The 24088-nt window shown below is 37.9% G+C and overlaps 1 protein-coding gene across 1 annotated transcript in view; it reads right to left on the reverse strand.

Moving 5' to 3' along the window:
• The window catches only part of RYR2 (ryanodine receptor 2), a gene marked incomplete at both ends in the record, with an annotated part of 448394 nt that overhangs the window by 297225 nt on the left and 127081 nt on the right, over positions 1–24088 (reverse strand). Inside the window, 1 exon segment of the mRNA XM_082481358.1 lies at positions 9524–9628. Within this exon segment, the coding sequence (XP_082337484.1) occupies positions 9524–9628 (105 nt within the window).

Genomic DNA, 24088 nt, shown 5'->3' on the forward strand with positions numbered 1-24088 from the left:
TCAGTGACAACTGTCAGGAAACCATGCACGTTTATCATCAATTCTGACACACCACACAAGCAACACAGAGATGAACCCTGCTTCTCCCCAAACTCAACTTCGTCCCATTTCCTGTTCAGGACAGGAATCCAGTCTGTTCAGTCCTACTCCGTCTCACAATCCTAGCTCCACCTCTTCTTTTCTTTCAGATGCTACCCATGTTGCTGCCACTAAAATGTTACCCCTTTGGGGAGGACTATTCACATCCAAACTTGAAGAATACAGAAGTCAATGATGCACGTACCGCATCATTAGCAACAAAAGCACCCCGAAGTGTTCAATTCTGCAAGATAAGGAGAGGTAGAAACAAAACTACATTAAGAAAGTCTTGACTGAATTTGAAGATTAGGGTTGTTTGGTTTTTTTTAATCACCACAGAAGGTATCGGTACGATACCTCCTGGAGGATTAGCACACTGAACACATTTCGAGAGGAAAGATCCCCTGTATAATCTTCCAGCTGCAGCTACTCGGAGGTCCTACAGAGCTGCCTGAGAGCAGCCCTGCAGACACCATTAACATTTGCCATACTCCCAGCCTCTATAGCACTGCTATGCATTTCCTACACTGATAGCGTTTTGCACCAGACATCTAAATATTCTTTAAACTTGTTATTATAAGCCAGTAAAATAAGACAAAGGATCCCTCTATTTTTGAAATTTTGCATCCACCTACCAGAAAGCTATCCCTACAAAAAGCCATTATAACACAAATGTAAATTTGGGTAACTTCCATATATATTATGAAATGTTTACATAGTGTTATTAACAATCTGTTTAAAAAGTATTGCATAATTATTATTTCCATTCTCAATATAATTGTATACCTTGGCAAAAATTAAAGTTATAGCTTATTTAATGTAAGGTCTTGGGCTTCACATATAATTCAGATTACAGCTGTGTAATAGAAGAGGAAAATACAATGTTTGAGTATCACGCTATCCCAGCCTTGCCTCAACTGTGAGATTAACATAAAGTTGCACTTTGGTCAGTCAGTAATAGGAGACCTGCAACAGACGAGAATTACATATAATCATGAACAATTTATATTTCAAAACACTTTTTACTAAGCTAAAGTATGTTTTTGCATTGTCAAAAGAAGTATGCTCATTTTTACCAGAAAAAAAAAAGTTAACAAAATTAAGGCAAACAGTAAAAAGACAGAAAGTGACAAAAGTCACTTATGCAACCTTAATTTCAGTCTGTTCCTGTCACTATCTTATGACACAGCCTTCCCCATGTCCATTACCTTTCCAACGTCAACTCTGCCTCATTCAATACGTAGAAGAGAGGGTGGTCACTTACTACTGTATTTCAACCCAGATCAGTGTGCAACCATTCGACTGAACATTGATAAATCAACCCTCTTCTAAATACGTAATGATTAAATGCCATCAGTTTAATGATGTTCACTACTGTAATGCTAATCTCACAAACATTAATTCAATTTTCACAATACCCCAGATGACATATCAATACATTTAAAGAATCTAAAGCATAGGACCATTGAAACCAAAGTATACACAAACCAGGGAGTTCAGTTTAAGATGCCTAGGACCTGATTTCTAACATTATCTTACATTTTTTGTGTAGCTTCCATCAGTTACAGTCCTCAACACCTGCACAAATCAGTCCTGATGTATGAAGACATACAAAACCAGAAAAAAATACAACCAGCAATCACAACTTATCTTATAGATTTTAACTGCTTAGCTAGACTGACCTGGTTTAAAAACTTGGTGTGTTAATAGCTTTGGAGAACCACCCAGTAGCATTAAGAAAACAAGTGGTTTAAGAGACTATCTCAGCTTTACAAAGGATGCTGCAGCAAAACTGATACTCTTCAACATTCAGGAAAAGCATTTGAGTGTGAGGATTTGGGGTTTTTTTTATCTATGCATCTTTTATTTTGCCTAAATACCATTTAGTATACCATTTCCAACCACCGCAACGAATGAGTTGTGTGGTTCTAAAGACAAATTTAACTTTACCATTTCCGATTTGTCCGTGCTTAAATTTCATTAAAAAAAAAAAAAAAAACAAACCAAACAAAAAACAACAAACCAAACTACCAAACCAAACACAACCACGCACACAACCCCAACTCTTTCAGGACATAGCAAGGAATCTTTACTGAATGGCATCAGTATGTTGCATTCCTTTATGTTAACTAGCTATAGGTGGAAAGGGTTTAATACCTATGGAACTGACTGGTAAAAAGCAGAGAAACAGATAATCCCCTTATTTTCTCATGCAAGTTAAAAGCCCCACAGCACACCTTTAGTTCTCCATCCTAATCTCTGACAGTATTTCTCAGCTGTCCTCATGGCAGCTCATTACATCAAAGTGCCGGTTTCAGTGACTTCCACACTGGGCATTTTCAGTCGATAGCTTTTTGTCCAGCTATTCTGTTTCTTTCCTAGGACTCTGTGGAATCTCAATCAATTCTTGTTTTAATCTTTGTGTCTAGTCCACTTCAGAGCTGTGCAAAGATGCAATCTCAGGGAAAGGTTCGGTCATCTTCACCATCTGCCCCTCAAATGCATAGCTTTTCCATTCCACTTCAATGGCAGAACTGAATTGGCTCCAGTTCCCCCTGTGTTCAAACCCACTGCAACAGTGCCCAAGTGTTTCAAAAACATCATTTTGCACATCAGTTTTCTGCTTTCAGGACCAGTGTCCAGCTTCAGGTGGGTTTGCAGAACACCCAGAAGTATGAAACAGAAGTCTACTTCCAGCTTCGGATCTCAATCACCATGAGAATGGCACAAGTGCAATCAGTCAAAGAGCAGACCTTAAAAACTCTAGCACGTTCATTTAGCAAGAAATCTGCTGCATTTGTTGCAAGTGTTTAAGTATCTTTACTGAGAAAGAAAATGTGAAATTCCTTTTTTTTTTTTTCCCCTCCCACCCCATGTAAGACCATTCCTCAGGAGTAGATAGCGGCATTGAAAGCATTTCACATCTTCATTACCAACCAAGGGCATAGGACAGACCTTCCAAGCACAGAAACTCTCCATAGGATACAGTGGTAGAAAAGCACAGCTGCTGTGCAAATACTGGGAAAAAAATGCAGAAAACTGCACATTGAAGTGTTCAGTAGACAATACGGCAACCAAGATCTATTTGCAGGAAACTAACAAAGCGGTTAACCCTACATTTGATTTTGCATAAAAGTAAACAAATTTCAAGCATATTAAGGCAAATGGGAGCCAATTTTTTTTCTCTGTAATGAAGTCTAGGAAGACAAATAGTAAAAAAGACTTCAAGTTTACTCAGAAAATAAAGAACACAGTGCAATTTCCTGAATCAGTGCTTAAAATCAGCTCAATATAAATGCTAGAGAGCCCTACACTCTCCTGACATATTCTAGTACATAGTATATGGCATTATTCAAAATACAGAAATTGTAACTCCATATATACTCACTTTCTTGCTATAGATTACGCACAAAGACATCTTTACTTATTTCAGTAGTACATTTTTTCTAGTAAGCAATCAAAAAGCTGGCACTTGATGTGAAAGGCCACAGAAGCAACTGAGAGAAATCCATCTGGTTCCATATAGAATAAGTGAGTTTGGTGCATTTGTCCTTGCAAGAGTTATTAAAACATGATTCCAATAGAAGCACGTTGCCCTCAACGTGCAGCTGATTTTACTCGCAAGTAACTCACAGAGCATGAAGCCCACCCATTAGCAGAGGAATTGAACTTTCCATCCACTTTGCTGATAGAGTTGGGGAAAAAAAACCCACAACCCAACCCCACAGCAGTCTCATGCTCTTCCACCTATACCCGAACAAAAAAAAAGCCCCCCCACACACCTCCAGTTGGCAGAACAAAGCACAGATCAGCAACCAGGAGCTCCAGGAGCATTCATTAGGCACTTCTTACTCTACACCCTCCCAATGAAGTGAAATTTGGCCGTGGATGGATGGTACACAACCCACTCATCATCTTCTGGTAGACCAGAGTGAAAAGAAAGCTTCACCACTGCTGACAGAAGTAATTAAAGCTGCTGTGAAAGACAGCTTACCAAGTGTTCTCAATCACTCCAATGAAAAGATGCAATTAACAACAATCCTCTGCATGGGATCTAACACCTCTCATCCACACGAAGATGCACACCATACTGGCAGGTGAAAGCAAGTCACATATCACACCCATTTAGATGTGTTAGATAGGGAGATAAATAGATACATAGTTATCTTGTCTATTTATGGCATACAACATAAAAGCTGGATTCTTCAAATTTCAGTGGCCTCATTTATAGTTATTATGATGGAGGAATATAAAAGACATCACAAGGCCAAAAAAGTAGTACATTATTTATATCATGAGACTGCTGGATATATTTCAGAAAACCCAAGCAAAGCAAGTGTAACCGGAGGTATCACAAGCTGTTACTGGTTTCAAAAGAAACGCAGGGTTTTGTTCTAGACGGTATAAAAGATACGTGACTTTGTGCTTGTTCACCTACAGTAAAATGTCCTTTAAATGCCAAGCTAATTTAATTTCCTGTACCCAAAACTTTTTTTGATATCTTTGAAGTAATAAATGCATTAGAATAGAATGAAAGTTCGAACTAGCCACTTGTTATCTAAATACAGATAGTAGCAGTGTTTTGTATCCTCAAATTCTCCCTTGAGAAAAAAAATCATTTATATTGAAGCAGATGAAAAAAAAAAAACCTTTGAAATATATTTCAAATAAGAGTTAGTAGCAATAACCTTTATGTAGGTTACCTTACACTTCATTTTAATTTGCACACCCTCTTGGCAAATTTTTATTTTAATTGCTACTTTTTATGCTCGCTTGAGGATGATTTCAAAAAACTTTCAGTCAGAAGTCTAAATCATTTGCTGAGGCTACTGAGGCTAAGAAAATACCTGATGTTTTTCCATGTCAAATATATCTAGATACCTTTTCTTTTGGGCAGCTCCAGAACTGTCACAAAATAGAAAAGCAACTTGGTGGAGAATTTTGTAGAATCTGGCATATTCACCTGTATGTCATCAATAGAGCCTTAAAGTAGGTAAGCTTGCTCAAGATTATGCATGCTGGCCCTGATTTCGGCCAAGAAATTGGTAATAACCAGCATCATCACCTACTTTGCCTGCTATATACCCTGGCTGAAATCTGCATGCGGGATCTAAAGGTACCAGCCATTGTAAGGTCTTTTATGAATCATCAGTATCAACACGACACAACATACTGAAAATAAGAATTAAGGCAATCCCTGGATATACAGGCAGGATAGTCTGAGTAGGACATGCGGAAATCATTTTCCTTGTCATGAAAGTCAAGACTGGTAACAGCATACCACGTACAGGTCTGTTGTCTAACTTCTATAAAAAAAGATGTTTAAAACTCAAAACTGAAAGAAGTCACAGAATTATAAATCCCTTCCTCACACCTGAAACCTGGCAACTTCCTTCCCATGTACCTGCAGCACCTCTTCTGAGCAAAAAACGGCAGTGCAGAAGGTACACCAGCACAAGAGCAGTTGATGGTAACGTAAAACAGCCAACTTTGCCTTCCTTTACTCTTATAGGGATGGAAAGTTAGGTCCCTTTCTCCTACTTAATATCCATCATATCTGGAAGAACATAACTATCTACCCATTTCTAATATTGTTTGTATTGTCCAGAAAGCTCAGAAGTTACTGAATGCAAGAGTACTAATGGATAGATGGCCAGGCTTCATTTCCTAAGAAAATTAGGGAAAATTTCCAGGAACTGATTTGACTAAGGAATTTCAGCACTTTTGTAAGGAAAAAATTCTAAATGTTAAAGACCTCTTATTTGACAAAAAAAAAAAAAAAAAAAAAAAACCAAACCAAAACCAACAAAAAACCCAAACAAAAACAAACAAAAAAACCCCACAAAACAAAACAACAAAACCCACAACCAATAATCAGAATAAAAAGAATCTGAAGCAAAACACACATACAACCCCTTGTGGTGATTGTTCGTAAATTATTCTGGAAAGCTGTGGATTCACTTTCTCAGGATCGTTCAGTCTCATAAGCTTTAGTGAAAAAGCACTGGGCTCCAAAGAGGGCTCACTGGAAAAATTCAATGGCCAGGCTGAGAATAGATGATCTGAAGGCTTTTTCTGGTCTTCAATGCTTTATAAAAGCCTAATGATTTCCATTTTCACATTTCATCTGCTCTTCTAATAATAAAAAGAAGTTGCACTCAAAAACTGAGTCAAAATAATTAGAAAAGAATACCGAGGCTGTATAGCCTTCTAGGACAGAGCAGCTACAATTCTGCTTGCCTAAGGGACCAGAGCTCTGAGCAAGCATGTAATGACAGTCTTCATTTATATGATTACTACTAGTCCCTTTCCACAGGATGGTTCTTTTCCATGGGTAAACTAACAACAAAAATAGTACGTGCATACAGCACTCAAGTCCACAGCAAAATCAAAAATTTACCTGTTTAAAATGAAAAGTATAAATAATGCTGCCTAAGCAAACAAAACAGGTTGTGTTTTTATTTTTTAAACCATAAGCATATAAACAGTCTATGAATCTCAATGTTTTAATAAACTGCCAGAGCTAAGCATAGTATTTTAAAGGGAAATTACAAAACCTTAGAGCACAAAGTAACTACTCAGTGCCTAGGGCTAAAAGAAACAGAGCACTACACACATTCTTTCTTATGAAATTTCACTCATTTTCCACTGTTGCCTTTGATACTAGCATTCAGCTGATTCAGGAGAGAGAAGTAGGTATACTCAGATAGATGGATCGCTAATCCCATCAAGTATGAAAATTCTTACTTTGGGATTCTTGCATTAAAAAGACTTAAAATTAAATCCAGTTAATGCACACAGTTATTCTTTCTTAAGCACAAGGAAAGCTGTTTATTGTTCTGACTCAAGTCAGCATGAGATTTGTTCACATTACTCAACCATTTCATTACTGCTTTTACCTGTTATATAATAAGAATAACTATTATATAAACACAGCATTTAAGAGATTACACACCACAAAAAGCAAAGAAGCATAAGGAGACCACTTTTAAACACAGCAGCCTTAATGATTTCTAATGTAATGAAAAGTAATTGAGCACTTAAAAGACCTCCCTTTGCAGGATTCTTTCCATTAGAAAACTGAGGCCACATTGAATTCAGTTTATAGTAACAATCTCTCCAGAAATTGCTATACTTTCTTCTCCTAAATGTAAAAACACTGTTATGCTAAATAAAAAAAGTCAATGCTGCTTCAGGAAGATATAGTGCTTCGGATGTATGCACAAAATTACCTCTTCTCATAAAACTTAAAGTAACCACATCAGTCATTAAAAGCAAAACACACATGGTCTAACAGTTACTTCATACAAATATGAAGCTGCCTACACAAGTACCTACCCTATGATAAATACCTATAAACACAAAGGAAAACTTTATGTATTTTTCATAGAAACTACATACAGACACCAAATGTCAGTTCTGTTAATTTATCAGCAAGTACACATTCAATCATTTTAGTATTATCATTAAACTTGGCTTCTGGAGACTTACTAGAAAGAAAAATAACGACATTGACAACGTCAATGACCACACTCAGAGACTTCGCTTTATCTTTCTTGTGCGCATCTCAGAAGATCCACGAGTACATCAGTACAATTGATGTCACTTTTTCTTTAGGCATGGATAGGAATGCCCAGAACCATGACCTTCAGGGTTACACACAGGAAACATCAATAATTGTTTCAAGAAAATAACCAGATTGCCATCAAACATGGTTCTTCCAGCTTGGAGTATGTAGGTCCCATCAGTCACTGTGCCCTACAAAAGTCTTTTTCTGCTCATATCTAGTGCAGAAAATAGTCCAGAACTAGTGCAAATGTTCCACCTGAGACCTCTACAAAGCTCTCTTTAGCCTGCCCTCTTCCCAGCAGAATCCTCAAGCTCACATTTTCTAACTGTTCTACAGAGAACTTAGTTCTTTATCTCATGTTCTCTGAAAGTGATCTCTGTATCAAGAGTAAATAATCACTTAACAGTTGGCCCCAAGACTCTGCTAAAGACAGCCCAACAGAAAATTCACCAATTAATGCTATGATTTAAAAAAAAAAAAAAATTCAATACTTTGTACTTGAAAATTGAATGTTTTTTTTCATTCACTCTATTCTGCCCTATAGCACTACTTTAACACGTACTCCCCTACAGGCTCTTCAGTTTCTGCTCCTGCCCGCATCTGATGGGAATAAACAGCAAGAAAACTGTTGCTCTGCTTCACACAAATGGCCGTTCACTGTTATTACCGCACATACTTGGGTTTGGACCTTGATTTTTGACATTATGTCTGTATGTGCCTGTTCTTTTGATTATTTTCTTTTCCCGTGGATTTGCTTGCTCTTGGTTTCAGTATTTACAAACTAAAGGAAGCACAGTCCCTGTTTAGAAGCATGAATCTGCTTACTCTGGTACCACCTCTTCTCTCAGATGTGCTTTTCATTTTCTTGCTGTTGGAGTTAGTCCTTGGAAGAAATTCTCACTAACAGCACACACTTTGGATCATCCACGGAACTGCTCCAGGACTTAATTTCTCAAACACCACTTTCAGTCTCAGTGCCTGTCATTTTATGGGACTGACAACTCTATGTTAGTTTAAAGTTTGCTTTCTCCAGGCACTCCCATAAATATCAGAGGCATGCTTCTCTCCTGCCAGCTTTCTTGACTGACAGACTCACAGTTAACCCCTACTTCTCTTTTACCTATGTAGCTCCGGAGCATACAGTCATTCTTCCTCACTTAAGAGTTTACAGGATTTGAGCTGGAGCATGGCATTCAAATTAACCCTACAGGGTGTATACATGGAACACTCAACTACATCATAACAAATCAAATTAATTACACAGCAGAGAACATAAGTTACACTACTATGATTTATTTGAAAATACCTATTAGCTAGTCAAACAGTTAACATTATTCCTATATCCTTAATCTTCCAGACTGCAAAAATGTGTTAGTTTCCATATTTCTTGTCCACTGAGACTTAATAACATTCTATTTCCAGCTCTAAAGGTGAGTTATAGGACATTTTAGCTCAGGCCACACAGAAAAAAATTCATTATTTCCAAAGAAAACCAGCACACATCCAAGACATTTTAAGACTACTTGACAGTCTCACTTGATAGTCAGAAATCCTCAGAAAGCTTAGCTGTTCTGAAGAAGTGATCAAGCTTTATATTTCATATTATGACATCTCAAACATTCTTGTAGCTCTATGCTGACATGCTGCACATTGAAATTGTTGGGAATTTACAACTCTTGCAAGCTTGAGTAAAAGCTGCAAGTGTTTAGAATTTCTCAATAATCAGACCATTCGGGTAGCAAAGGAAGAAAATTCAACATAAGGAATTCATGATGCTATAAGCTTGTGCGAGTCATGAAATCTGTGGTACAGTGGAGAAAAAAGAAGAAAGTAGTATTCTGCAAGATGAAAAAACGTGGATATACAACAACTTACCCCTTCTGCCTTTTCTTCTGTGTTAGCCAGCATTTCCTGGAGGGCCCGCACGGACAGAGACTGCTCCAGCACAAAGGTGCAGATGGACAAATCAGGTGGAACATTCTAGGTGAAAGAAAAACATGAGATCACATTAGCAACAGATTTGCTAATAGCACTTTCCAATGCTTCTGTTTTCCCTCACTTCCCATGAATCTGAAAGATGTACTATATCCCTGAGGCTATGAAAGCCAGCCGTGTACTGAGCTGCAACAGTTCAGGCTCAGCCAGCAAGCAAAAGGAAGCAATTCTTCCCCTCAGTTGCTCAGCATTGGCAAGCTGACACCCGGGGGACTGGGTCCCATTGAGGGCCTCTCAATAGAAGACAGAAGCCAATAAACTGCATCAAGTTCAGCAGAGGATGACCACGACTGCCAGGGCTGGTGCGCTGCCCCCTGTGTGGCTGGGGGAGCTGAGCTCGATCAGCCTGGATGGAGGAGAGAGAGGAAAGGGGGATCTTATGGTTGTCTTTACCAATCTAGTGGTGATTACAGGGAAAACAGAGCCAGACTCTTCTTGCAGGTAGTCCTTGAAAGGAACAGGAACAGCAATACAAGTAGTGCCAAAGAAAAATTAAATTAGATATTAGGGAGAAAAATGCACCCTCAGAGTAGTTAAACACTGTCAAAGGCTGCCAAGCAAAGCGGTGAAATCTCCACTTGGACATTAGCGTATGGAACATACGTCTTAGACATATCTGACGACCAGATTGTGGAGAGAACAAAATTCAGTCTTTAGGCTACTGGTAGTAGCCAGTCCTCATCTTTATGACGGTCTTCAGGTCAAGATGAATTTTCTGTAGCAGAAACACAAGGCACTGAGTGTCAAGGCCAAGCCGGTAGCTTCTCAGCCTTGCAGGGCAGTATGCTTCACCATATTCTGTTCTAAGCGAGACAAAACTAGAGAGTCTTCTAAAACTTGTCATGACTGAAAAAAATATCATTGAGTTATCGAAAAGCAAATTTTCCAGACTATCATAAAAATTGGTAATAAGATTGAAAAAGGTTTGTAATAGCAATGTCTAAGGTACAAAGTAACAAAGCAAAATTAGACTTTATGTGGGGATCTTTTCTTCTGTTAATAGAATATGCAACTCCTACACACCTTTTCTTGCCTCCAGAACATCTTTCATGTTCCTTCTCTTCCTTTTCGTGTTAGTTGCATATTCTAGTCTAGGGATACTTTTACTGACTATTGGAAACCTTTTTTTACACCATGAATCCATGAATACTTTTACTGCTAAAGCTGTGAAACCGAACATTTATTCAAACTGTGTACAGTACATTAAATTGTAAAAGGTAGTTGCAAAACCATTTCATTCCCTCTTCAAAAGTTAGTTTACTCAGAATGCTTCACACTTAATAGCTTATTAAATTGCTGTTCATCACTCCTAACTTCACAGTAATTCAAGTCTATTTATTAACTAATAGATCTTTCATTACTTTCTACTATTTATATTTCAGTAAAATTAACGTAAAGTGGTATTTTAAATTAAAGGTTTAGCCAGATCAAAAAGCATCAAATAGCCCACTCTTTTGCATTGGATTTTGATTTATTTATGCAACGATACTTAGGCATAAAATATTTTTAAGACAACTCTTTTAGAATCAGGCCTCTACTTACTTGTCAGCGTTCCCGTTACCATTTTTCTTTTGTAGTTACTCAGGCACAAAAACAGTCCTTTTCATGCTATCATTAGGCGAACAGACAACTAATTAGATTCTCTTCAAAACATCCTTGTAATGTAAGTACTATCTTAAGCCCTTGTTTTACAAAGGGGGACAGAGAGCACTCAAAGATTGCGGGTTGCAAAGTGTTGTTGCTGCTCAGTAAACACGAGTACAATTTTCCATTCTAGAAAGCCTCACAGAAAGAAATTGCCTGACAGACCAGCTCACCTTCAGTTCCCCCCAGTGAAGACTGACTGACCAACGAGTCTGAACAAAACAGAAAAAGTTGCTCCTTACACTGTGCTCAGAAATGAGCCAAGGCTATGTTTGCTGTATCTGTTTGCTTATAAACAAACAGATATAAGCAAGCCAAGTCTCCATACCTGCTTATTGCAGAGGGGGTGGACTAGATGACTTTTAAAGGTCCTCTCCAACCCAAACGGTTCTACGATTCTATAACAACATTCCTACTGTTATTACTGCTATTTAAAGCAAGTTTTTTGCTGGCAGAATATGTCTCTCATGTACAATTTTGTGACTTATCAAAATTTTTTAGTACTAAACCTACCCTACTGGTTATACACTCCAAAATATGGAAAATCCTGCATCATTTCACACAGTGATTAAGCCAACATAACTAGGACACTCCTCCTTCAACAATTCCATTGTCCTTTGCATTCTGTACAGCCATAAGCATTTTTCTCCCGTCCTCATTAAAACTGAGGAATGAAGATTTTTCAGCTGTTCTCATAGCAGGTAGGACACACTTTGAGCAGCCAGCGAAATAAAGGAGAACTGTATGAGATCGTCTTGCTTTAATTAAGTGAAAGAGGCACCTTCTTACAGTCTAACAAAACGTTAGAACCAGTTCCTTTTTCTCAAGACAAAGCAAAGAGCACATTATCCCGCCTCATCTCTGTGGCATGAACATCCAGACACTCAGGGGAAACACATTGCTCTCTGAGGGCCACCAAGAGCTGAAGGAAGATGCATCTACTGATGCTTGAAGGGAGCGTGTGAATCAAACTCTTCTTCTCTGGCAGTTTCTCACTCAGATCTGTTCTGCTGAAGATCCAACAGGCATTGTTGCATACAGCGTACAACAATCGTGGCACGGACTCGGCATGGGACAGATGCAGAACTGCCAACATATTTAGGTCAGACAGTTACAGCTCTGCTCACCCTTATATAGTCCATTTTAATGCTGATGCCTTAGAGCTCTGGCTTCAGGCTGGCATACAGACAGATGGAAGGTTCCCATTCTGAACAGTCCCTTCCAAAACATAGTAACTCCAGGTAATTTTAAACCTTGATTTAGGTGTTCTAAAATTTATTTACAGTGCATTTTCTGTCACTTCAAAGCATAAAATAGAAATGCAGAAGGAAAAAACATAGGGTCTTCGTCAGTCCTCTGATTAGCTACCTTAACTCTCATATTACCTCACACATAGGTAGAAAAAGGAATATAAAAAATAAAATTATTCTGTGTTATATGCAAGCTTAACACTCCCCATTGATACTTATCTTCATACAAATGAAGATACTTGAAATACCCTGGAGGTATTTAAAAGGGACGTAGATGTGGTGCTTAGGGACATGGTTTAGTGGTGGACTTGGCAGTGTTAGGTTTATGGTTGGATTCGATGTTCTTAAAAGGTCTTTTCCAGCCTAAATGATTTTATGAAATAACACAGTAGTTTTTAGTGCCCAGTCCAGAAAGTGAGCACATATTCCAGGAGCTGCAATGGGAATCTGTAGCAATCAATTTGCAATAACAGTCTTTTTTGAGGACAGGTCAAATGAGTGGACAGGTATTTTAGTCATTGATTTACTAGACTATGAATACACTATTAAATAATAAAGAATCTTAATGAAAATATTTTGCTACATGTTTAACAACCACCCACCAATGCACTTTAATAAATACCAAAACAACCTGCAACTAGTCGGAAATTTTCACTGGCTTAATGATAGCAATAAATTCTTAATTTGAGAGCAAAACACAATTTATATGCCCAAAAAAATTATCAGTGCTCAAAAGCAGATGTCTCAAAAGACATAAATAACTATGTTGGTAATCCTGAACCTTCATTTCTACCAATTTTTTATTTTATTCATCTTTGCTGCAGTAACTTTCTAAATGAAGGCATAGAAAAATAATTCCTATTTTAAAAGACTTGGGTTTTTTTTGGTTTTTTTTGACAGAATATGTAATGAAGTCCTTGGATCATCCAAGGAATCTGTATCACTTATCTTTGATGCAAAAGGTCAGTGGAAAATTCTGATAAACAATGGCAGTATTCAAAACAATTTATTTTCTATTTATTTTTTACATATTTGTAAAATCAATTCTATGTTAGTGATTTTTTAACATAAAATACACCTGGTGACTTAAAAAGTAGGAAGTACCAACTCCAGTATTCCTCAGAGCTTAAAACATTTTCTCTGCTAGTTCTGGTTTACAAGATTTGTCTTCTTGTCAATTATTTGTCTAGACAAACTAGCCAGTCATAAATTACAACCTAATACACAAGTAGCTTGCTGAAAAAATAGGTTATAACAGAAAAACTATAAATTGTATATTAAATTTCAAAAGGAGATTCAGCACTGCTAGGAGAAAAATAATAAGTTACTATTAACTTTTACATTGATCCTTCATCATTATTTGTAAAGCACCTAGAGTCAGCAAAATTCGACACATTAAAATAACATCATTCTCATCTGCAATTTTAAAAGCATATCTATTAGTGGAGTAATTGCTGGATTATTTAGAAAGTTTGAGAATTATTTATTCTTCCTGCCATTTTAAACTATATTTATTGTGTACACTAATTTTCTGTATTAATATTTGCATAGGAAATTACGCTTTACCCTGTGGGAGGCAGATTTGCAAATTAGATAATGATACCCTTTATTAAAAAGGTGTTTTGAGCAAAGCTTTTGAAATGCTATTTAAAAATATCTCTAACTCTAGTCCAACCCACAACCGAATAGTGGATACTGCAGGTTTCATTATGCACTATTTCAGTTTTTATTGAATTATTATTTACAAGCATACCATACTCCAGTGTGATGACAATGAAAGCAAGAGGCCGGGATGCAAAGCTCAGTCCCACTGTCCTTACTCTGATGATCACATAGTGCCAACAAGCCACAAGAATGTATGACCTCCTCATATAATATCATGCAAATAATCCTGTGAATGTAAGCTGAACTTCTGCCTCTCATAAATATTAGTACAAGACTGAAGAATAATAAATCGCGTCAGCAAACACGATTGCATCTCTAAGAATAAGCAGCTTCACTTCAGCTTTATTTCACTCCCCAGTTATTTGCAAGCTTCCTAGTTGTTTTCCTAGGCTGATGGATATTTTTATTTCTCTTCTAATCAAATTCCCAATGAAATGGACTTGCAGATATTTCATGCGTAACTGTATACTAAATATTCACACATCAATTCCTAAAACACCACTCAATTAAGCAGCCCGATTTACAAAGTATTCACAGTTTGAAACATTGTCCAAAAAAAAAAAAAATATGTGGGCATTCATAACTTTTTAAAAAGTAGCACATTCATTCGATGCCTGACTTTGAGAATCCAAGTAGGAGGACTCAAAAATTAATTTTAGTACAGAATTTAAGCAAAACATCTGTACCCCTATTTGTGGGAGTAGCCTGAAAGAAACCGAACCCATCATCTCTTTTCAAGTTACATTTAAATTTATACGTCTCAGTCTTTTTGGCAGTCCTTTCTACTTAAATGAGATTCTGTCTGGTGACAGTGATGAAACACACTCAATATTACCAAGTAAAAACATCCATTTCTAGGACTCTATATAGAAGGCATAGCTTTCCGTGTTTTCAAGCTTGTCATCAAAAAGATGGGCCCAGTACAGAAATATACAGCTCTGACGACAAGTCCCGTCAGCAAAATAGGATGAATCATATTCACCAAATCCCAAAACAGAAGAGACAGAGAATGAATTATGAGTCTTACAGACTCAGTTCTAGAAGAGAAGACCTTTCAATAACAGTGTCAAGCTCCTGCATGTATATCATTAGCAGCCCGTGAAGGTTGCCTGGCCACCTCCTACAAAAACTTGCTTTCGGTTGCTTATGACTTATTTCAGTCTACAACCATCACTGTCTGTACAAGGCATCTGCAAAAGACAGAGCATTTATAGGATATTCCATCCAAAATAGTTGTTTCCATCAAAAGCAGAGAAGTTTTCAACATTCAAAACTTTTTTACGTTACTGTATCTCAAAACTGTAATGTCCTCATATTTTTGGAAGCAAGGGAGTGGCCTTTTGTCACAAGTATGCTTTTCACTTTTCTAGGAAAAACTTTCAAAATCCAGTCCAGTTCTACGTCCTGAAAAATGTCATTTTTCACATAGTGAAAAGTTTATTGCTAACAATCGAAAGCTCTAAAGATTCCTCATTCACAGGACAGCCGTTTCAGGGGATAAAACTGGAAAACTCACAGGAATACCAGGAGAACGAAACCAGAATAGGGTCCGGAGTAAAAAACCAAGGGAAAAATAAGACCAACACAGGGAAAAAGAGCTAGCGGTGGAAGGGAGCTCAGACCCACACTGCAATCAATTCATTTTCAAAGCCTACAACACAAGATGACTCCAAGTCCTCAGGGGTTCTTTTGAACCATGTTGGTTGCCTATGCCACTACACGCTGATCACCTGTATTTTACCATATCTTGTTAATTAACAACTGATTGTTTTATTTTTTTAAAAAGATTGTCTTCTTGGGGTTACATATACAAAGTTCCCCTATTTTATCAATATTTCTGAGTTCAGAATTCTCTCATAAATGAAGTGTTAGATTTGACGAACCCCGTAGTGGAAAAAAAAAAAAAAAAAAAAAAAAAATCTTGATTCACTGAGCATGCTTCCTGTTGATACATCAAAGGTAAACACTCATCAACAGTAGTCTTTGTCTTACCAGGAGGAGTTACTAGTTTGTATACCCACATGAGTTAGCACAACAGTGAAGACCAAACTCCTTTCCCACTCTTATTTCCAGATAGTGAATGTCATCCGCTGGTCACAGCGGAACAGCTCACTAGCAAAGAAAAATGCATTACCTGAAACTTACGCTGTATAAACTGAAGGAATAACAACATTCAGAAGGAAACTGCTTCTTGGTTTTTTCCCCTGTCACAATCTCCTTTAAAAATCCACAAGAAATCTATTTCTTCTTAGGTTGTTGTTACATAAGTACAATTATACTCTCTTCTTTTATGCTTGCAAACAACATCAAAGTTCTATGTTACAATTTTTCAGTTTTCACTCTTTGGAAACTGTGATCCTGAGAGCTGCCAAGGGTCATGAGGCTATTATTAACAGAGCAGACTGTCTTAACTGCTTGGCATTTGTAATTCCCAGTATGATGTTTACTTTCTTTATGGATTTGAAGCCTCATACATTCCATCTCCAAAAAGGGCAAGTAAAGAGGTTTTTTCCCCTCTTATCCTCCATCTATCCCTCTGGTCTCCTCTCTAACTTTACGTAAGTCCAACGTATCTGCATTACTGAGAGCTGTTTCGCTTTTTCATCTGTTCTCTGAAAATGTAAAACTCTTAGCAACAGATAAAAGTGATACTGGGTAAGGAGCCAGACAACTACATTTCAGCCTCAGTGGATAAACCGGGTCAAATCAACTCAACAGCCATTACAACATACACTTTTGTATCCAGAAGCTTAGACGAACATTAGCTAATAGTATATTGCCCTAATGCAGTGTAAATGTGTTAATTTTTAAGGTAATTAGGAAAATTCCATGCTAATTAATAAAATAAAAAATCTCATAGGATCAACAGTGCTACAGAGGTTTTAGGCACACATCCAAATTAACAAAACATTTTTTGTTTAAATTCACGCTGATCCTGCAAATTCTACCTTATTATGCTAATCTTATGTGTATTATTCAAAACTTTACAGCTCCCTTTTATTCTTAGAGATGATGTATTTGTAGCTACTGCAATAAGTAAGGGAAAAATCTAGGATATTATCAGTTGGGAGGGTACTGGACGGAAGCAGCTCCCCTTTGATTCTTGCAGCATCAGAAAGATGATCTGTATAAAATACTATTTTGCCCCTTTTCTAGAAAGCACAGCAGACACCCAACAGAAAAATCTTCCTAATCTCTGACCGGATTTATTATAAACCATGCACATTACAACAATCATATTTCAAAGAAGGAATCCTATAATCTTTCAGGATCAACCAGGCAGGGCAAACGTGCACATCTTTCGTGGCTGTAATACCTGACCTGTCTCAGTTAAAATCTTACATCTGCGTAATAACCAATAGGACATTATTTGCAAAGGTTCTCTTACTGTTACATTTATCCCATAGCTGAAGTTTTCATAGTGGAGTTATAACACGTAAAAATGAAATCCAAATAAATATAAATACTAACACTTCCAGAATACCCTACACCAACTCTAATGAGTAATTCATTCCCTTTGCAGTGAACGTGAAACAACACATCCAAGAGAAGCAAAACCTGCTTATTTCTCTCATAAGCTATCAACTATAAAACAGAATAATGGACACCAAATTAATTACTTTGAAGGGTTTTATCATAAGTTTTCAACTACTACGCTTTCCATTTTATGTTGCTGAAATCAATAGTCACCCTGTGTGACTCGGAATATCGGTGCCTATCCAATATTAGTGCCTATCCAATATTGCTGGAATAGGGGACTGGGAATTTATGCTGTGAGTCACCTCTGACTTGTCCTTAAATGAAGGAAAGCAGATGCATCATCAGCTCTCTCCTGGGCAACACAGTTTCAAAGTAGCAGGAGCATATGGAGCTATCAAAATCCTTTGTGGCAAGATGAAACAATGCACTTAGGTACTTACAGTACTAAATTGCATATTAACAGTCAATATTTTCTTTACACATATGTAAAATAAATCAGTTTTTATAACTAAAATGAATAATGCATACATTCTGTTTTGAGTCAATACTCATTCGTGTGCTTAATTCAATTTAAAAAATTATTCAAAACAAATGAAATGCAACCACCCACAGAATTTTCAGTCTGTCCCAGGAGCATTACAGAAGCTAGATGTGCTTCACTCAAATTTAGGTGTGCCATCCTAACAGGCACAGGAGAGAACAGGAGAGGTGCCTGAGGACTGGAGGAAGGCTGACATCACTCCAATCTTCAAAAAAGGCAAGAAGGAGGACCCAGGGAACCACAGACCAGTTAGTCTAACCTATGTCCCTGGGAAGGTAATGGAGCGACTCATTCTGGATGTCATCTCCAAACACGTTGAGGAACAGGAAGTTATTGGAAGTGGTCTGTGATTTACCAAGGGTAAATCACACTTGACCAATCTGATAGCTTTCCATGATGTTATAACTGGTTGGCTGGATGAGGGGAAAGTCGTGGATGTCATCTACCTTGACTTTAGCAAGGCTTTTGACACTGTCTCCCATGACATCCTCATTAGGAAGCTGAGGAAGTATGGGCTAGATGAGGTGACAGTGAGGTGGATTGAGAGTTGGCTGCGGGACAGAACTCAGAGGGTTGTGATCAGTGGCACAGAGTCTAGTTGGAGGCCTGTAACCAGTGGTGTCCCCCAGGGGTCAATACTCGGTCCAATTTTGTGCAATATATTCATTAATGACCTGGATGAGGGGACAGAGTGTATCCTCAGCAAGTTTGCTGATGATACCAAACTGGGTGGGGTGGCTGACACCCCAGAGGGCCGTGCTGCCATCCAGCGTGACCTGGACAGGCTGGAGAGCTGGGCAGAGAAGAACGTAATGACGTTCAACAAAAGCAAGTGCAAGGTCCTGCACCTGGGGAGGAAGAATGCTAGGCACCAGTACAGGTTAGGGGTGGACCTGCTGGGAAGTAGCTCTGAGGAGAAGGATCTGGGGGTCCTAGTAGACAGTAAACTATCCATGAGCAAGCAATGTGCCCTTGTTGCCAATAAGGCCAATGGAATCCTGGGCTGCATAGGGAAGAGTGTGGCCAGTAGGTTGAGGGAGGTCATTCTCCCCCTCTACTCTGCACTGGTGAGGCCACAACTGGAATACTGTGTCCAGTTTTGGGCTCCCCAGTTCAAGAGGGACAGGGAACTGCTGGACCGAGTCCAGCGAAGGGCAACTAAGATGATTAAAGGATTGGAGCATCTGCCTTATGAGGAAAGGCTGAGAGAGATGGGACTCTTTAGCCTGGAGAAGAGAAGGCTGAGGGGAGACCTTATTATGGCATACAAGTATCTAAAGGGTGGGCTGAAGGAGGATGGAGCCAGGCTCTTTTCAATGGCTCCCAGTAACAGGACGAGGGGCAATGGGCACAAGTTAGAACACAGGAAGTTCCGTTCAAATACACGGAAACAGTTCTTTACGGTTCGGGTGACAGAGCACTGGCACAGGCTGCCCAGGGAGGTTGTGGAGTCCCCTTCCCTGGAGATTTTCAAGACCCGCCTGGATGCAGTCCTGAGTAATGTGCTCTGGGCAATCCTGCTTTAGCAGGGGAGTTGGACTAGATGATCTCTCGAGGTCCCTTCCAACTCTGATAATTCTGTGATTCTGTGATCCCCTACTGCCTAGCAAAAAATTAATACATTATAAAGCCAGTTTATGAAGATGAATAGAGCACCACACCTCTGTTCTTTAATTCATTTTCTCCCTCTTGTTGTATGTCTTAAAAGTAATATGTCCATTCTGATTCAGGCTGTGTGTAATGTTCCCCAGATTATTTTGCATCCCAGACTGTTGTGATCTGATTTACTTGTTTTAAAATAATAATTCTATCAAAAAATATACATTTCTCTCAAAAAGTATACACATTCACCTCTAATGTAAAGCAAATCAATTAGAATGACATATTGAAAGTTGTTCACTCAAAAAAAAAAAAAAAAAAAAAAAAAAACCAACAAACCAAACATCTTTAATCATGAAATACTTGTAGTCAGAAAAACTCCAGCAGATATTTGGGTCAGGGACAGAAAGCCTCAAGGAGTCCTAAGACTAAAAGACTGTCTGACAGGAAATTCTTCATGGATTTAGGTACACATTGTCAGAGTTTCACCACTCATAAAAAGTGTAATAATACTTTCAAACATAAATATCTATTTAAAAATACCTGACTGTGTATACTTGTGGTTTATCTGTAAACGTGTAAACATATAAAGCCCCTGCTTGAATTTGCTATATTTGGTACTATATTTGAACATACACTGCATGATGTGAAAAATAAGAACTTATTTTACTATGCACTTTATTAACTACAAAATCAAAAAGCTTGGAAGACTAATTAGTGATTATTTGTTCAGCTTCTTACAGATTTAAATTTTGTCTGGTTTTGGTTTAAGGTGCCAAAATATTGTTACTAAGCCATTAAGCAAACAACTGCTGCTTTAAAGGACTCTCTGCTTATCATTCCGTAACATGCCAGCACAAAAAGCTGCCACAAAGTACCGTCTAGACAGAAATACCCACATGCATTTCCCAGCAAACAGCCCACTTGCCTCAGAAGTGAATTATGCAAGAGGCTTAAAAATTCACAGATGACAAAGACAGTCTCAAGGAGCTGGCAAACTATGTGGACTTCTACTCTTTTCCTGCTGCTTCTGAATACACATTCAAGGAGGGAGTATAACACAAAGTTTACAGATATCATCCCTATGTGCAACTATCGTATTCATTTAGATCATTCACCAACCTGGAGTTTCCTCCTTGACCTTATTCAAGTTATTCCGTTTCAAAATTTCACATTTTGACATTACACATTAACTACAGTATCAAGACTTTTGCAGATATCTATCATGCACAACCACATACTATTTTCTAGATGCTTTTAATTTTATTTTACCAATATCTCAACTTTCACCTTACCAAGCAAAGATGTTCCACTTCTTTACTAAACTGCATGTCTATGCTGGGGATTTAACTTAACCTTTCAAATGCCTTTGTTTGGTATTGCTTTATTTTCTAAAAAAAAAAATACTTAAAAAAAAAAATCCACATTCTTGCAAATTTTCCAAAATAACCAGAACTCTTCTCAATTCTCCTAAGGAACCCAACTTTTCTATAGAAACAAAACAATTCTAATAATTATGTGGGCAGTTATGCGTACGTGAAAATACGAGCTTTAATGGAAACTACAGATACAGCAAACCTCCATGATAACTAAGCTGGAAACTTACACAATGGGAAAGAATACTTCTGCTATTTTGAGTTTATAAAGTGAGACCTATACAGCCATTACTTTGTAGGCATACTTGCAACTGTATTAGCCCAAAGAGGTCAAATTTATTGTTAGTGTACTACTGACCAAATCACACATCAAATACAGCACTCAAAGCGTATTGAGCTGTATTCTTACAACAGCTAAACACACTGGGCATGTTTCTTATTTCAAATACGATCTCGTTGCAATTGTACTTCATTTCTATGGACCTTTCTGTATCGCCTAATACTTACTGAATTTATATACACTGGAAAAAGAAATTCTGTATTACTGGACTTTCCAGTTTATTGAATACTGGGCACTCAAATGATTTCTTGGCAAGTCCATTCATAATTCATATTGCACTGAGCAGTATATTTGGTTGCCTTCAAGGACCTCTGTCCAACCTTCTCATTCAAGTCCTGTGCTGTGCCACTTGAACAATGGCTGTTACTAATTTTGATTCACATTTCCCTCAATAATTGCCTTATCACCAGCTGTAAACATTGTACTGTGTAACTGGAACTGGTCAATACTTGGAGAAACACCAAGAAAACCTGAAATTCCTAACTCCCTGTTACCATTAAAAGACATTTAGACGTGGGATAGAGGTAGAGTTTAAAGGATTGTTAAGGGAAGGCTGTATCTGTCTTTTGAAACCAGCCTAGTGACGTTAGTTGCCTATGCTTTTTTAATGCATGTAAAAAGCCAGTTCTCATTTGTGAATGATATCTTTGTAAATATGTCAAGAAAAGAGTACAAATACCTGGAAGATGGAACAAGCTTCCCACTCCTAAATACACTCTTTATATCCAGTAAGGAGGAAGGCGAGAGCTTCTAAGGAGTTAAAGCTCAAAAACATTGATTAGTACTAATCACAGGGACTCACTATATTTACAAGAATATCACTTTCTAGAAGACAAGAAAAACTGTTTCACACTCAATTAAGCAGAACGTTAGCTTCAACCCCTTCCAGCTCACAGAACTCCCCAACTAGCAGATTGAAGGCAGCGCAAAAAGTCAACTGCACACACTCACTGCTTTACAAGATCCTCGCACTGAGGCACAGAGAACCATAAAACTCTTTTTGGCTTTCAAACAGTATTTGAAAAGGCCAAGCCAAAAAAGATGGAGAGGAAGGTCAGCTGAAGCTACTAATCATACTGCAAGAAACTACAGTATTATTTCCAACCTCCAACTATTACAGACACATTGGTTCGGTAAGAAAAAACAGATCGGAGGTGTCATTGTGGTTCATGGTTCGTGTATCAACTGCAGCTCCATCACACATATCTACAGGTTTTCAAATAAACAGCAAACTTTCAGCAATCATATAAAAATAACAAAACACCCAGGAAACGCAGCCTGAACTCTGACCTTCTGCATTGATGCCTACTCTTTAAGAACACAATCACTTTCTTTACCATCTGGCCTCCGTTTTTTAATGCAAAACAAAGCAACTGTTCTTTTGCTTGTGAGATCAGAAGTTATGTTTGTATTTGTATATGGCAACCCCTCTGCCAGGATTAGGAAAGTTATTAAAAACAACTTGCTTTTGGGTTTCGAGCACAGGGACACAAGACATACATCTTCAACCTCCAAACTGTTTCTGCTTGCCTAATTTCCCCCCTTCCAATCGAGACTATTTATAAACCAACACCCTCGATTCAATGTTGCAAATACCCTTCTTATGATAGCAAGTTACACCATTCCCTCTGTTGTTAAAAAAGTACAAATCTTTCTCCTCGTTTTTCACAGGGAATTAACCAGGAGGAAAAGCCTAGAATCTTGAAAATCACCACCCAAAAGACAAAAGTTTCAAAAAGACTTAAGAAACAACAAAGAAGACTCTCCGATTCTTTTTGTTTGTTTGTTTCATTTCTTATATAATTGATATTACTTACATCAAAGAAACATGTAGATTTACTCATTAATAGACCGCATTTCTTTGTCCTAATTTCTGAGAGCCCATTGGGCTGGGAATTTTCACAGGAGTCTGCTGAGCCAGATTTTTAAGCCCAACAGTGCTTAAAAATACTGAGTACACAGTAATAATACCATGATTTCAAGTGTTGAGCAGGGCTGCACAGCCAATTTGACACCGCTACTTTATATAAGGTTTGTCTAAAGGGCTTAAAATAAGCATTTGCACTTTCATGTGTTCTTAGCTTGAACCACACAGATTTATGAAACTGTCTGGTTTTTCAGGTTTTCAGATTCGCAGCCACATATCAGCCTAATTAAAATTCAGACAACTGCTTTGTAACTACTCTGCGTGTACTAATGAAGTACATTCTGCTATAAACCCATCAGAGAAAATATTTAAAATGCTGAGCTCTAGAGGCCTTAGCAGAACATGCCATTGCGTAACCTTGTGATGTTCGGTTCCCCGGGGTAATGCAGCAAGCCCGGAGCTGCTGGGGCTGTGCTGGCATTGAACAGCCGTCGGTTGCAACTTTCATCAGATATGAACGTACAGCAAATAAGAACTCCCACCTTGAAACATTCTGCCTTTGCTCCATGTATCACTTTATTTCTCTTTCAAGGACTGTCTTATGGTATTTTAGTACGGTTAGTGTGTTTGGTGAAGGCAAATAATCTCTTTCTAGTCCTTAACACTTAGTGCCAAGATAATTA

This window comes from Vanellus vanellus (assembly GCF_965231255.1).
Source record: "Vanellus vanellus genome assembly, chromosome: 3".
In the NCBI taxonomy this organism is placed as follows: domain Eukaryota; kingdom Metazoa; phylum Chordata; class Aves; order Charadriiformes; family Charadriidae; genus Vanellus; species Vanellus vanellus.